Source organism: Lepidochelys kempii, chromosome 18, assembly GCF_965140285.1.
Source record: "Lepidochelys kempii isolate rLepKem1 chromosome 18, rLepKem1.hap1, whole genome shotgun sequence".
Taxonomy (NCBI): domain Eukaryota; kingdom Metazoa; phylum Chordata; order Testudines; family Cheloniidae; genus Lepidochelys; species Lepidochelys kempii.
This window is the reverse complement of record NC_136397.1, coordinates 1,518,266-1,534,054: the sequence shown is the minus strand read 5'-3', so window position 1 is coordinate 1,534,054 and position 15,789 is coordinate 1,518,266. Positions and strand designations below refer to the sequence as shown.

The 15,789-nt window shown below is 40.6% G+C and overlaps 1 protein-coding gene across 17 annotated transcripts in view; it reads left to right on the top strand.

Annotated features, from left to right (window-relative positions):
* Positions 1–15,789, top strand: part of EIF4G3 (eukaryotic translation initiation factor 4 gamma 3) — a 441,067-nt gene that overhangs the window by 207,297 nt on the left and 217,981 nt on the right. For 6 of the 17 annotated variants that reach the window (XM_073316594.2, XM_078849307.1, XM_073316587.2 and 3 more), the window contains exons 5-7: positions 9,679–9,774; positions 11,103–11,216; positions 15,049–15,081. The exons of 2 other annotated variants lie outside the window; for them this stretch is intronic. In XM_073316594.2, coding sequence (XP_073172695.1) covers positions 9,679–9,774; positions 11,103–11,216; positions 15,049–15,081 — 243 coding nt within the window. Of the gene's footprint in view, positions 1–9,678; positions 9,775–11,102; positions 11,217–12,755; positions 12,801–15,048; positions 15,082–15,789 lie in introns of all 17 variants that reach the window. 9 more of the 17 variants (XM_073316590.2, XM_073316600.2, XM_073316597.2 and 6 more) reach the window with 4 other exon arrangements.

Below are 15,789 nucleotides of genomic sequence, written 5' to 3'. Positions count from 1 at the left end.
AGGTGGGAGTACCTTCAGATTCAGGAATTTTGGAACCAGCTATTAAGTATATAGTAGAAACTCATTGATACGTGGACAGAAAACATCAGGCTTCCACCACACTGAGGTCTCGCATTACTAAGACTTATTTCTACAAGATGTATGTAGTACATTTACTGGTTTACTGTGAAGTATTATCATAACTATTTCAAACTAAATCATAGGTGCCACATAGAAGAAAAAGAACATTTTATGACACCCTGTCCTAACCTAAATAACAAAATTTATTAAAAAGAAAAGGAGGACTTGTGGCACCTTAGAGACTAACCAATTTATTAGAGCATAAGCTTTCGTGAGCTACAGCTCACGAAAGCTTATGCTCTAATAAATTGGTTAGTCTCTAAGGTGCCACAAGTCCTCCTTTTCTTTTTGCGAATACAGACTAACACGGCTGTTACTCTGAAACCTGTCAAAATTTATTAATTCACATTAGGTCTCCCAGTCATCAGTATGGATTAAAGTGATTCTGCTTTCGGTATGAAAAGATGTAGGAGTCATTGGCATTCAACCTAAACTTCCTGCTGTCAGGGTGATGACACAAGGAAAGCCTTTTTAAATAGAACAAAGGATTGACTGTCCAAATGATGCACACAGCAAGGCATGAGACAACATTAAATCAGCTGTTTCTGAAAGAAGGTGCCCAAAGACTGGCCAGCAGATGCATTGCTTAGAGGACGTTGGCCATCTAGTTTTCTAGAACGGCAACTTCAAGGGCAGATGAAAGAAATAAGATGAATGCTGCACAATTTTGGGGCACTCTAGAGCATCAGAAAGGAACTCCACCTTCCTAATGGTGGAATAGAAGGGCCTGCAAGATCTATTGTTATTGCTTTATTTCCCCTTGGTTGTAGAGGGCCAGTGTATTTTCATTAATTATTATACTGGTACTCTGTGTTTCCATTGAATATTGTTACCTGGGTACCACGTTGATGGGGCATATTAGAAATTCTTAATCAGGTAGAATAGATAGTTTGGAAAATTGCCGGCACTACTATGATGGGTCCAATGCTTTCTCTTCTTGTGGGTGGGTTCAGGGTGCCGTTTCTCACCCCTGATCTGGGGTATTAACTGTCCCACTAGTATCCTAGAGGAGGGGAGTGGAGAGGGAGGGACCCGGGCCCGTCTTCTACTCCGGGTCCCAGCCCAGGGGCCCTAGGGATAGCAGCAAACCGCTTGAACTAGCGATTCCTTCCCCTGGACTACTTCCCTCTCTGGCTCTTCAGCCTGTGGGGCTTCCTGCCCCCTCTCTGCTTGGGTTTCTCCCAACCCCTTGTGTCTGTGAAGTCCCTCTGCTCTGCACAAGCCGGCTTTCCCTTTACCTAAGGTCTTGGTCTTCTGGCCTGCCACAGCACTTGTCCAAACTCTCCTCTGCTTCCCTCCAAACTGCTCTCCTTCAAACTGCTCTCTGCTTCAACTCCTCTAAACTGCTCTCTGCTCCAACACCAGACCACTCTGCTTCAACTCCTCCAACTGTCTGATTAAAGCAGGGGTTTTTTATCAGGTGACTGGCTTCAGGTGCTCTAATTGGCTTCAGGTGCTCTAATTAATCTATAGCAACCTTTCTGCCCTCTACCGGGACTAAGGCTCTCATCATCCTGGGGCTTATATATCTCCCCTCTGTCACCCTCCTGCTGCCCTCTGGCCATGCTGTATCACAATAGAAATCTAGCCTTTTAAATTAAAAACAATTAAATACACCTGGTAGAGTTTGGCAAAATTGGGGCTATTTGGAGGAGATGGGGAAATTGGTATAATTTTGTCATTTCTGTTTTATTCTTTGTTTTGCAAAAGCAGGAGTGGTTTGATTGCATGTGACTCCTCAAAGCTTGAGGGGGCTTGAACAAATGGCTCTTGTTTTGGCCTATCTTAGTTTCCACTTCCAATCTTTGTTTTTCTAGGTACCTGAGCCTCTATGCTGCTGATGTTGTGGGGATCAGTGGATATGTGATTTATAAAATATGTGTTTGGCTTGCAGCCTGGATCTCCCTCTCCCTGCCCCTGCTGATCAACTGCCAGGTCCTAGTCTTTTCCCCACCCGTCTCTTTTAGAAAAATAGCAGAGAATCTGAAATTGGTACCTCAGTCAGGGACTGAAACTCCATTATATGATGTTTCTACTGGCCTTTGATATTGAAGTAGCTCTTCAGTTGTCTCTGTGAAGTTAAACTGCCACTTTTTAAAATTACATAATGGTGCTGCTCTGCTGCAAATAACCCAAAGAGATTAAACAAGCCAAGTCTATTATCTCCATTGCTGCCTTTGCAGAGATGAATCAATTGCAGTGTGGGACCTTGCAGCAGTGTGGGACCTTGGCAGCAGCAGAAAGTTATTAGTGTTGCTGTCACAAGCCAGGATGCAGCCAATGCTTTGGGAATTAGGGTGTTTCTCTAAAAGGTACGTGACGTAAGGAGAGACGTTATCAAGGATGCCAAAGAGGAAAATAGTGGATTGAGGGGAGGGGGGGCGTGAGAAAAGGGGAAGAGTAGCCTACAAGATCTGCCAAAGACATTCCCCACTTTTATATGGGATATCAGTGTGGCATTACACCCCAAGTTCTTCATAGCAATATTATTATGATAATGGCATAACAATGATGTATTTTATGCAAGATAGGTCATGTACGATATCATTGAAAAGGTTATGATTCACTGAATATGATTATCCTATTTGTATGCATGTATCGTATTGGTATCTGAAGTTAGGAATATTGTCTATGCATCTGTTAGCAATGTGTTTACACCTGGGCAACGCCCCTAGGCAGAATGCAATCAGTCTAGATGGTTGGATGGGAAGGGCCATTAGGGAGAACAATAGGTCTGAAGATGCTAATCTTCCACTGGGGAGCCTTCCTGAGGATGCTACAAACAACCTCTGAGTCATGGCTGCTGTGTCCCTACAGGGGCATGTGACCAAGTCACCTGGTACTGGACTCCATCTTGGAATATCAGTGTTTTTCCACTGACTGGGCATGGGAACCAAGAGGGGAGACAAAGGGTTCCCGCCATATGGAAAAGCTATTTAAGGCAGGGGAGCGACATCATCATGGTTCTTCATTGACTCCCCGCCCAAGAAGATTGCTGGAAAGACCTGAGGAACAAGGACTGAACCGGGGGAGAAGGGCTGAATGCAGGCTAGCCTGTCAAAGGAATGCCTGGGCTTTTAAGCAGCAGGCAAGTGCAGCTTGCCCTCAAGAATCTCTGCAAACTTCCTAAATCAACAATGAGGGTGAGAATTTCCTACTCATATCCCATCTCTTTAGTATATTAAGCGTAGATCGTGATTTTGTTTGTTTGCTAGGTAATCTGCTTTGATCTGTTTGCTATCCCTTATAATCACTTAAAATCTATCTTTTGTAGTTAATCAACTTGTTTTGTTTTGTCTAAAACCAGTGTGTGGAAAGCATAACTTAGGGCAGAAAGCTGTGTATATTCCTCTCCGCATTGTGTGTGTGTGGTGGGGGGCATGAATTCCATGAGCTTACACTGTACGATTCTCTGTGCAGTGCAAGACAGTATAATTCTGAGTTTACTCTCCAGAGAGGGGTTGCACACTTTAGGAACTGGGAGGTGCCTTAGCTGAGCCTTCCCATGTAGAGCTGATCTCAGCATCTGTGTGTAGCTGCAGCTGGGTGTGTCCATACCTGTATGTGTGCTGGATGTGGCTTGAGCCCTGTCACAGCAGTGCAGTGTAAAGGGGGCCCAGGCTGGTGGGTCAGGCAGGCCCAGGCTGGTGGGTCAGGCTGGTGGGTCAGTGGTACTCCAGTTCCCGGTGGCACCCTGGGGGGAACCCATCACAATCAGCATAAGTAGCTGTGGTCCCAAGGAAAAGGAGGTGTATGTATCAGAAAGGCGATATACATTTCAAAATGATCATACAATTATTATTTTATAAAAATGTTTAAAGTGTATATTTTGTGGGCTGTCATGATGATCAGTTGCGGAGAGGCATCATAGTCCCAATGTGGGAATTTAGGAAGATAATTTGGGTTTAGAAGTCTCTTTATCTAATTAGAATACAACTTTTATCAAAGCCAATATACAGTGTTAAATGTTCCTTACTCTGCACACAGGCTTATAAGACTTCCTGTACCCTGAATATGGAAATACACCGGACCCTTGCTAGTACGAGGGGTTCGGGATCCATGCGGGGTTCGGGATACATGTGCGGTACCACATTAATGCGGGGACCATGTTACCATGGATCCCAATTTAAATATTTAAATTTGGGATCCATTGCTGCGACCGCGCTATATGCGAATCCACGCTATAGCGATGCGCGCTCTAGTGAGGGTCCGCTGTAGGTCTTATTTGCTTTTGGGGCCCTGTCAGCATCCTAGTACTGCTGAATGCAGCTCTTGAGTTTCTAAATTGCTGGGAAGACCCAATGATAAACTCAGATGCATTCCCTTCTGAATCATCAGCTGTTTTCTGAAAGGTGAAATTTTAATGTATCTTGGTGACTCTAGAGTAACATGAAAACCAGTTGTTGATGATAGATGATCCTGTTTGTTTAATTGTGTAATAGGAGCATTGCATTTACAAGTTATTTGTCTTAGAATGTCACTCAGGCTGCCACCCACTGGGAGATCAGAGTTCATGTCTGAAGCTTGATCCCTGGGACAGCACAATCTGGAAGTGTTGTAGAGGCAGGTATCTCTAGCTATGTTTGAGATAGGAATACTTTCATTTACTCTCAAGACACCCCCATTGCCTTATGAGTCAGAATCTTTATGTAAAATATTTTTGCATATTTTTAGTTAATTTTTTACCAGCAGGAACATTAAGGAGGAATTTTACACTGGGGTGAAAAAAGAAATGGTGACGCCCTAGGTCAGGCCAGAATTTGGGAGGTGTAAAGTTAGCATAAAATTATACCCGGCATGTTTCCTACATTCAGCATAGGAAAGGAGCAACTGAGAAACATAAAGTTTCATGTTTAACTTGCAGTGTCCCCTCTAGTTAGGCCTTTCTCTGTCATAGTCCCAGCTTCTTCTCCTGAAAGACGCTACAGAAAGGTAATGATTCTGTAGTCATATTATTGTTATGGATTTCTTGGTACGCAGAGATGTATTAGGCACTGTGTCAAAGTAAGACGTGTTCCTTGCCTCAGAGAGCATAGAGTCTAAATTTGAGTGACACAAGTGAGGTAGGGGAGATTAAAGACAAGGGTGACAGTAAGATCCCATGATTATGCAGAAAGGCACAGACACACCTGCGTGGTTTTGTTTTGTTTATACTGACTTTCCATTTCTTCATGTCTCATATGTGAGAAAACAGAAGTTGTTTCTGCAGAGGGATTTGGATGAGATGAGAACAGTGGCATGTTGGGGGAAGGCTTTCCAATAGGGCTGTCAATTTAATCGCAGTTAACTCACGCGATTAACTCAAAAAAGTTAATCGTGATTAAAAAAATTAATTGTGATCAATCAGGGTGGATTTGATTTAAATTGATTTAAATCACTAGTCAGGAAGACTCGATTTAATCATGGATTAAAACCTATCCTGAAGGATGACCCATCACTCTCACAGATCTTGGGAGACAGGCCAGTCCTTGCTTACAGACAGCCCCCCAACCTGAAGCAAATAAAAGTGACAATTCTTCAACAAAAAAAACTTCAAAAACAGACTCCAATGAGAGACTGCTGAATTGGAATTAATTTGCAAACTGGATACAATTAACTTAGGCTTGAATAGAGACTGGGAGTGGATGGGTCATTACACAGAGTAAAACTATTTCCCCATATTTATTCACCCCCCCCCCCACTGTTCCTCAAACGTTCTTGTCAACTGCTGGAAATGGCCCACCTTGATTATCACTGCAAAAAGGTCCCCCCCACCCTCCCCGGCCTTCCTGCTGGTGTGAGCTCAGCTTAAGTGATCATTCTCCTAACAGTGTGTATGGTAACACCCATTGTTTCATGTTCTCTGTGTATATAAATCTCCCCACTGTATTTTCCACTGAATGCATCTGGTGAAGTGAGCTGTAGCTCATGAAAGCTTATGCTCAAATAAATCTGTTAGTCTCTAAGGTGCCACAAGTAATCCTTTTGTTTTTAAATGAAATATTAAAAAAAAAAATTAAATTGACTATGTCCGCCAGGTCAACATGAGAAACTTAAACTATTGGCTTCTGCAGCTAACTCAGTCATCTTCACCTTCATTTTCCAATTTGTTAATAATCTGGAAAAGAAAAACAAGCTTTCCTGCTTTTTCATGTCCCAAATGATTTCTCAATTTGGAATGAATTAGTCCAAAGGAAGAAAATATTCTTTCTGTACTGGCAGAAGAAGCTACTGCTGTTAAAAGTGAGATTATCACTTCAACAGTCTCTAAATCCAAGTGCTTAAGTGACTTCCACCAGTTCACTGGTGTGACTTTCTTTAAAACATCATCAGCAAACATCTATTTCTTGAATGGTTCACCCTTAGCTCTGAAGTTTCTTATAGTTGGCATTATGGAGGGATGGTTGCTGGATGTCCATGTCATAGCCAACTCCTCTTCTGCAGCAGTTAAGGTTTCACCCTGGCACCGAGTATTGAGAATATTTGCAAGAAAATGAACTGGAGATAGTGCTTGTCCCATTCATTTTTCTAATGCTGGTAATTTAACTGTCATTGCATATTTATCTTTTTAAGATCTCGCTCAGTTCTTTCCAAATTTCAACAGCATCAGCAATAAAACAGCTATTTCCCTGCATTTTGTTCAAGGCTACAGAAACCAGCTTCAGGATACTCAGCATGTGTTCAACATTTCTCTTAAGCCCAATGTTGAGAACTTTGGCTGTGACAGTGCCATTCTATTTTTTCACTATTTTGTTCACAAACTGTCATCAGATTAGGCCAGTTCTTCATATTGTGCTCAAAACAGTCCACTACTGAGTTCTATCACACATCTTGTGGGAGAGTTAGCTTGGTTCATCCCACTTTTTTTGCTGCAAAGTGGTTGTTACGGAAGTATTTTGCAGTTTCAACATTAGCCTTTATTTCTGGAACACTGAAGTCTTCGGCTGAGAGGTGCATCAAATAAACACTGCAATCGTATGTTGTTAGCTTGGGACTCTCTTCACTCTCTTCTAAATAATTTCTTCTCATCTTGGATACATTTGCAGAATTGTCTGTGACCAAGCTGCGTACTAGACATTCAAATTTTTTTTCACAGTTTGTTATAGCTTTTACTGCTGCTTCTTGTAAGTATTCTGCTGTGTGTGCATTTCCTGATCTATAAATTGTTTCTGTAAGGAAGACATTCCCTTCTTCTATTGTCACAGAAGCACATGCAGCAGGATCATTGTGGACATTGCTCCACCCATCAAGACTCAGGTTAACAGTTTTGCCCTCTAGACTTTTTTGCATACGGCTCAATTTCTCTTTCATACACTTTATCCAGCAATTTGCCTGCAACATCTGCTCTGTTGGGTTGACTGTATCCTGGTCTTAATGACTGAACCATGTTAATGAAGTGTGGGTTCTCAGTCATACGGAAAGGAGAGTTTGTTGCATAAACAAATGGGGCAATTTTTTCATCAGTTACCTCTTTTTGTAATCTTCTGGTTCTTATCACAAACTTATCTATGGTTGTTTCTGCATGGTGGAGTTTTTTTTCTTTCTGCTACAGGCGATATGCTGTGGCTCTGTAAATACATGATGTGACTAAAACACTATCATTGACAGATAACTCTGAAACTATAGAAAATGATGATGCTCTTGAAGGTGTATAGTCTTCAGAATCCTGTATGTTGAGGATGAATTCTCCTAAACAAAATAAGTCAGTGCAGTTATTTAATTATTATTACCGTACTGTTCATTTAGTATTACTCATTCTATTCACTGACAGTCAGTACTACTTTAAAGGTGAATTTGAAAAAGGAAGATCTGCCTATTTCAGCTGTTTTTTTTTTTATCACAACTGCATCTAAAATGATAGCACCATAGACTAACAACTATATTTTTTGCTCAAACATGAGAATTCAAGAATAGTCAGGAAGGAAGACAAGTAGTTCTTAAGAAAGAAGTATGCATTCCATTGACACATCCGATGAAGTGATCTGTAGCTCATGAAAGCTTATGCTCAAATAAATTGGTTAGTCTCTAAGGTGCCACAAGTACTCCTTTTCTTTTTGCGAATACAGACTAACACGTCTGCTACTCTGAAACTTCTCTAAGAGTTTCTGTGATTCAAGAGGACTTAGGTCATATGTGCTGTTAATTCAGTGATTTCATCAGCATTATAATGAACACAGGTTTTTGTTTTTTAATTAACAGATTTGCACCACAGTTTAAGGAATTTAAAACTGAGAAAAAAGAAAAACTGCTTTGATAATAGAAAGGCAGTGCTGCAGTTGGGCAGTGTCATCATTAAATGGCTTAAAATTATTTAGGCAAATACATCTATTAAGGAATGAGGCATGGAGAGTAATGATAAGATAATGTAAAGTTTTTAGTTAAGGTTTTTAAATAGAATGTTCTGAAATTTCTAGTGTAAAAAACCTACAATTGTCAAAACTGTACTACTCCAAGTTACTGTTACTTTTGGAATAAGTACCATTGGGCAGATTCTCTGCTAGTGTAACTTTATATCAGCAGAGGATCTGCCCCCATATGCCTATGACAGTTTTAGGCCATTTTGCTCTGAACACTTTATAAGGACAGAAACTTATACTAGTTGCATGCTACTTACTTTTTTGTCATCTGTCTCATTTTGGAGCATTTGTCAGCAGCACCTCGTTATTCTAAGTTTTCTCAGAAATTTATAGAGAATGCTATTAAAATCAGCACGTGGACCAGAGGATTCAAACAATGCAGAGCTTTTTAATTGATAAGCACTATTCATCATGATTAAGGCTACAGTTTTGTTACGGAGATTGTGAAAGTCACAGAATCCGTGACTTCCAAAGACCTCTGTGACTTCAGCTCCCCGGCTGCAACGGCTGGGTAGGGAGACCTCCGCAGCTCCCCAGCCACAGCAGTGGCAGGGAGATCCCTGCAGCTCCCCAGCTGTGGCAGGGGGATCCCCACAGCTTTCTTCCTGCTGAGGTGAGGCAGAGGGATCCCCACAGCCCCAGCCGCCACGGGGAGTGTGTGGGGGAGGGCAGGGGGACCCCCGCAGTTCTCCACTGCAGCGGTGGCAGAGGGGATCCCTGGAGCTCTCTGCCGTGGGGAGGGAGCTGGGGGACTCTGCAGCTTCCCACCACCATGAGGGGCAGAGAGACCCTGGAGCTCTGAGCCCCCACAGGTGGTGGGGGCCCTGGAGCTCCCAACCACCCCTCAGCTGCCCAGCCCCTTCGCATTTTATCATGGATATTTTTAGTAAAAGTCATGGACAGGTCATGGGCAATAAAGAAAAATTCACTGAAACCTATGAGCTATCTCTGACTTTTACTAAAAATATCCATGACACAATCTTAGCCCTAATCATGATCTCCTCTGCTGAGGTTTTTAAAGAAAACGAATGTAGTGTTGTGTGCACCATATAAATAAATTGGTAGACATTTCATCTCAACAGAAGAGAAATCTGTCTATTTGAAGTACCTTATCTCAACAGTAATCACCAGTTCATCTGACGGTGTGTTTTGGTGCCTTTAATTTACTTCTCTCTGAATAAATTATTTGGTATATTAACATTTTTTCTCTGTTCTCTGCCAGGCCCCTTACCCCTCAGGGCAGAATGCAGCTCCAGCCACATTGGTGTACCCCCAAACTCCTCAAACAATGAACACACAGCCTCAGACCCGCTCTCCGGTAAGGGAGCACTTGTTTGCTCTAGTTTCTGTTCTTTCTCTCTCATTTGTGTGTCTTTCTATGTGTACGGTAGCATTTCTCTGGAAAGTGCTTTATTGACTTCTGAAAGCAATTTCCAAATAGCAAATCTTTATTGCATTTTTAAACGCTTTCATGTTAGGAGTAGCTTTTTTCAAGGTAGCTTATGTGAAAGAAAAGTGATGGAGGGATTCTCATCTACTTCCCAATGGCATGATTTATTTTTAGTGTATTATCACTCAGGTTCACCTCATTTTAGAACTTTAGATTCATTATCAGTGTCTTTCTCTTTGCTTCATTTTTTTTCTTTGTAGAAACATTTGATTAAGTGTTAGAACAAAGATCAGTAAATTAAATTAAATCTCCAAAGTAGCACTCTGTCTGCAGTGGCTCAGGGAACATGACTTCAGAATCATTGCCACTGGATCAGTTCAAACTCTTCAATATATCACTGTGTACATGCAACTTTATATAGTTTCTGAATCTCAGAATCTTTTTGTGGTAAGGCCTTTTCATCAAACTTTGGATGCTAACATCCTCCTTTTATGCATATTTTAATACTGTTCTCCTGTTTTAGGCCTCTGACTCCCTGAAACCAGCCTCATGTTGGAAATCTGCGCTTGTAGTGCAATTCCATCTGATGCTAGGCGGTCCTCCTGCAGCATCAATGCTTATCCCTACTTTTGGAGGCAGAGTAGATCACCTCCGCTGTACCTGAAGCCTCAGCTAGCCCAGGGAGCAGCAGTACCTCTGTCCCTTCAAGCACCACCTCTCCTGTGTCATAACATTTTCGGTTACCACTAAAGTTGCTGCACCATCTCCAGCACTCTTCTTTTTTTTAGAGTGGAATGCTGCTGAAGGGTGGCAACTGAAAGTCTTCAAGACAGCAGTCTTCTGTTTATCAGGTATAATACAGGGCAAGCTCCCCCACTTACCACCCCCAGCCCCACCAATGTGCCTTAACCCACTTTGGAACTTTCACCTCTAGGGAATTCAGAGAAGGGTTAGTCTCTGTGGCCTATTGAGTCCTTGATCTCTGTGCTGAGAGAGCCTATTAATTCCAGGTTTGATGGTGTTTTTATGACATGGACAGCTGCACATTTGTAACTGGGAAGAGATCCCCAACTCATTTCATTTAGTACCCAGTTCTAATCAGTAATCTGGGATACCTATGATGGTAAATCTTTTCTCTGTAAGTATGATCATCATCTTTATCTCTAATTGTTGAAAAGCAAGAGTAAATTTACATGGTTAGAACTGGAGCAAAACCTGACTGAAGAGCTGCATCTCTAAACCAGTTTTTTTGACAGCCCAGCAGAACAGTGCCAATACATTGCACAGACAACTGGAAGAGGAGGAAGGTTTTGGAACAGAATCCGGTTTACAGGTCCCTGGCTGGAGGAGGCTGGATAAAATACTGCATTGTAAGCAATATAACAAACTGTACTCCTTCTTGCAGGCAATTGTGCCAATGGCACTGTTTAATTTTTTGTTGTTGTTTTTTTTACCACATGATTTTGTTGACTGATCTACAGAAATGCACTGATTGCTTCTTTACGAAAAACATGAGATACCATGGCAGTTTCTGCCAGGTTAAATGGTGAAAGAATGGTTTGGGAGGGTCTGATCTTTCAGGATTTAGACAGGAAGAATTTGGGCTTACACTTATCGGGGTGACACTTTCAGAAAATTGGGCTGAAAATTCACAAAATTGTAGGGATTTTGCCACATAATTAGAGAAAATAATGAAGAAGAGTTTGTCTGCAGTTGTCAGCTATTTTTCTGTGGTCATGAACTATTTTATTTTAAACTATCCTGTATGCAGTTTTTGCCATCTGCTCTGCTAGTGATCATTACCACTCCATTACTAAAAAAACGCACATATAACATTCCATTACAACCCCTATCCCCAAAACAAATGCATGACTAGCTGGTCCTGAACTACTCTTGCGTTTTGTTCTGGGTTTGATTTATTTTAGTTTTATCTTCTTTTCTGGTGGTGATGGGAGGGCGAAGAGGGGATGAGAAAGATGGCGTGATAATTCCTTTGCCATCCTGGGATTCTCTAGTGTAGTCCAATCGATCACACAGCTGACCAGCTGGTGAGGATAGGTAAGCTGTTGCACTGATGAAGTGACCCTAATACTGCATTCTAGAGCAGCCAAAGCTTACTCCATTCTATTTCTGCATTAAAGGGCCATTGGCAATTGCACAGTCTAGGCTTTTCTATTCTTCCCTGGACAGCTGCCTTTGCAATTCAAGTGGCTTCAAATATTTTCCCATTTAGTTTTTCTAGTGTCATTTGTATTTGATACCAAAAATTTCAAAGTTCAGTTCCAGTTGGGGAAAAAGTTTTAAATACTGGTCAGCCCAAGTATAATTACTGCTTTACTTCCATTTCCTGTTGTCAATCCCAACCCTAAACACTAGTTTATTTTAAAGCAATCTGTCTAATGTAGAGAAACTGCTGAAAAACATAATCTGGGAGAAGGGAATGTAGTGGCTATTGTAATAACCTATAAAAAGTGGTTATATTTATGCAGTGTGCAAAATCTACATCAGCATATGTAGAAGTTGCCAGCAGTGCGCAAAAGGGTTTGTGAGTGAGACCAATAAGGACGTGAGTGGCAGAAATGTTGGATCCGGGTTTCACAGAAGGCTGTTTTCCGCTGTATCTACTACCTTCACCATCTAAATAAAAAACAAAGTATTTTTACTCTGAGCCAGCAGTGACTACAGTTTGTTCTGTTGCTTACAGCTACCAATAGGAGTAAAGAATATTGTCAAGAAGAATTATGAAAATCAATAGCCAATGGTGACCAGTGCAAAATAGACTAGGGTACTTTTCCACTAACTTTGAGGTTTTATTTTATTTTTTTCTTATAACATGTATTACTTTTTATTAATGGAATATATTTTGGCTTAAGTATTCTTAAGATGTAACTTTCCAACTCTTATTTCAGAGCCAATTAAAAGTTAGAATTTTCCATGGAACAGTGATAAAACAGGTACTTCTGCTCTCAGATTAATCAACACTGGTTTTTGCACCCCACAACTCTCTTTGTAGGGTTTTTGAAGCAAATTGCTTTTTCTGCTTTCATTGGCGGATAAAATAGAGCCTGTAGTCCATCAGGAAATATTTATGTTGGTGCCTTGTCCTTGTCAGGGGAAGTGCTATCCTGTTTCCTCAGCTGTGAGACAGAAGAAACGAAACCCATACTCTGCTTTTGGGATTCCTCCTGTGAAAAACCTGATTTGAATTGTAATCTGTGCATCATCTCCTTAGAATCATCGTAGTCTCCGCTTACTACTGCAAGTGAAGGGTCAATAAAGCCACCACCCTCCAATATACCTAAAGGTTTCGGAGAGGGGTTAGAAGCTGTGTGTACCAAGTGTCTCTTCAGTATATCACATGACAAATTGCCAAAACTATTAAAGCTGAAATTTTAATTTTTTAGTGTAATAAATTGACATTTTCTTGTGTTTTAAAATCTGAGGTTTAGTGGAAATGTCACACGGGACCGTTTAGGGTGGAAAAGAAATAAAGTTGTATATGATTTGTGAATTGGTACTGTAGATTATACTTTATATACTCTTATGGTAGAAATAGACTGTGTGCATTTCTTCTTCCTGAAGATTTTGATTATTCTGCATCCAACTGTAATGAATAGATGAAGGTAGGAGGAATATATAAACACTGTAGAATAAACTATAGTATTTATAGACTGCTGCTTGGAAGTATTAAATATAGGCAATTTTTAAAAATGTTTCTAAAGGGGAAAGGAAAATCAATTCTATCAGTGGTGAATGCTTGTTTTGCTTCTGTCATGTTTGGTGGTGTTAGGAACATTAAGAAGCAGTGAAATGGGGCTGTAATCCAGCCTTACCCCATTTACTTATTTTTATTTATTTGTTTATTTGTTACTTTCTATTTGGGTGAAATAAAAACTCAGTAACTTGAAACCAGCCTTTGTCACCTACTTAGAATAGTTTAACTATCCCAGTAGTTTGTATATGAAATGTACAAACTTCACTGATAGGTGTACTTTTCTGCCCTTATTGTTCTTTGTTAAACTCCCATTTTAGAACATATGGTAGCACAGGAGAAGAAAGTAATATGTATTAAATCAGTCTCTGCACAAGTACCATGAATTAGCAGAGCTGTACTGCTTTGCTTGCCCCCCTGTGTGTCTTACATTACTGGCAGGCACAGCTAGCAGGAGGGAGGAGTGCGCACACAGTGTTTTGCTGCTGTGCATAAAAACTCAATGTGGGATCTAATTTAATGTACTCTGTTTAATTATTTGAGCTATTATTAATAGATTACCAGATATCATTCCAGGAAAGACTGGAGTTCAGTTAACAAACTGAGAATTAAGGGCTTAAATGCTTAACTTGAATTCTTCTAAGAGATATCCTTTCATTTTTATTTATATTTTCCATGCCTTGCATTCATTTTTATTTCCATTTTAACACTTAGCGAATTACCAGAGAATGTTCTAAATGTTCATTGCGTGTGTTAAATGCTGAATCCTTTCCCCCATTATAATGTGAGGGGGTAGGAAGTGATTTAATGATATGAGCCCGGAACTGGGAAACAGGAACTCCTAAGTTCTGTCCAGGCTCTGCCATTGGCAAACTCTGTTTTCCTGGACAAACCATGGGTTAACCTATTTGCTTCAGTTCCCTCATTTGTAAAATTGGGATAACGATACTTACCATCACATGTCTGTAAATACTTTGTAGATGAAATGCACTATATATGTGCAAATTATTGTTTTAGTCTTGTTTGCCTTGCAGAGATTTTCATGCGTTCCCTGTAGTGTGCAGGACACTAGAAGTGCTTACCTGGCTGTTAATTGCAGTGTTGTAAGCAGAGGTATACCCTCCACTCTCCAAAAACTTGAGTCAGTCAAACCACTTTAAGGATATCCACTTGTCTTAAACACTTAATATTTAACCTTTTTCTCTGGACTGTATTAAGAATTTCTTTATTCTTATAGTAGAATGCCTTTAAGATGACTAGCAGCTTTGGTTGTGGCTCTTCCAGCTCTTGGGCAGCCCACTATCACTGGAGTGGTGTTAACCTGTTATATTGTAGTACCTGTCTGTCACTGTCCTTCAGCAAAGCTTTGACTTTTTGTGGTTTTTCTTGTGGGTTTATTTTGCATGTAGTATGACATTTTGTTTTTTGTTGTGGTCTTTCTGACTCTTTGTGCCTTTCCTTTTGTGTTTGTTTCTCCCACCTTTCCTCAGTTTGCAGCGGGGCCTCGACCTGCCCATCACCAGGTACAGTACCCTTGCCCCTTCGTTATCATCCTAAACTAATCTGTTGGGAGAAGGGGGAGGTTGGAGTTTATCCACCTACTAACTTTAAAAATGCAAGCTTGCTTTGTGAGCCAGATCGTTTCCAAACATTAGCACGTGCTATAACCTCAGCTAACAAGCAAGCATAATATCCCATGATGCTTTGCCTCCTAATTAATTTCACTGTACTTACTATTAACAATCCCATTAAAAACATTTGCTTAGCTTAAAAAAAAATGTAGTAAGACTATTGCCAGGTATCTTTCAGATTTTCTTGCTTTTGGGGGAATTTCTGAAACTTACTCGAAACTTCAGATGGCTTCAAAGGGGAGTAGGATATCCAATACACACAGATTCCTTTGAAAATATCGGCCTTTAAATTCTAATGGCTTTTAACAAGTCATATTAGTTGCCAATTTGTTTGTGGGTACAGTGAAAAAACAATTATACATACCTTTGTTGTTCCCAGTATATAAAGTCACATGAGGAACACATGCTTTCTAGAACAGGGCAGAAAACAAGAGTTTAAAGAATAATAACACTTAATGCATCTGCTCATTCACTCACACACAGAAACCACATGTGAGGAAGAAATTATCATTTGTTACTATTTATGCATAGTTTTAAGCTCTCTTGTTGCTATGGATTGTATGGATAGGCTTATGGTGAGGGAAGAACCATTAAAGGTGA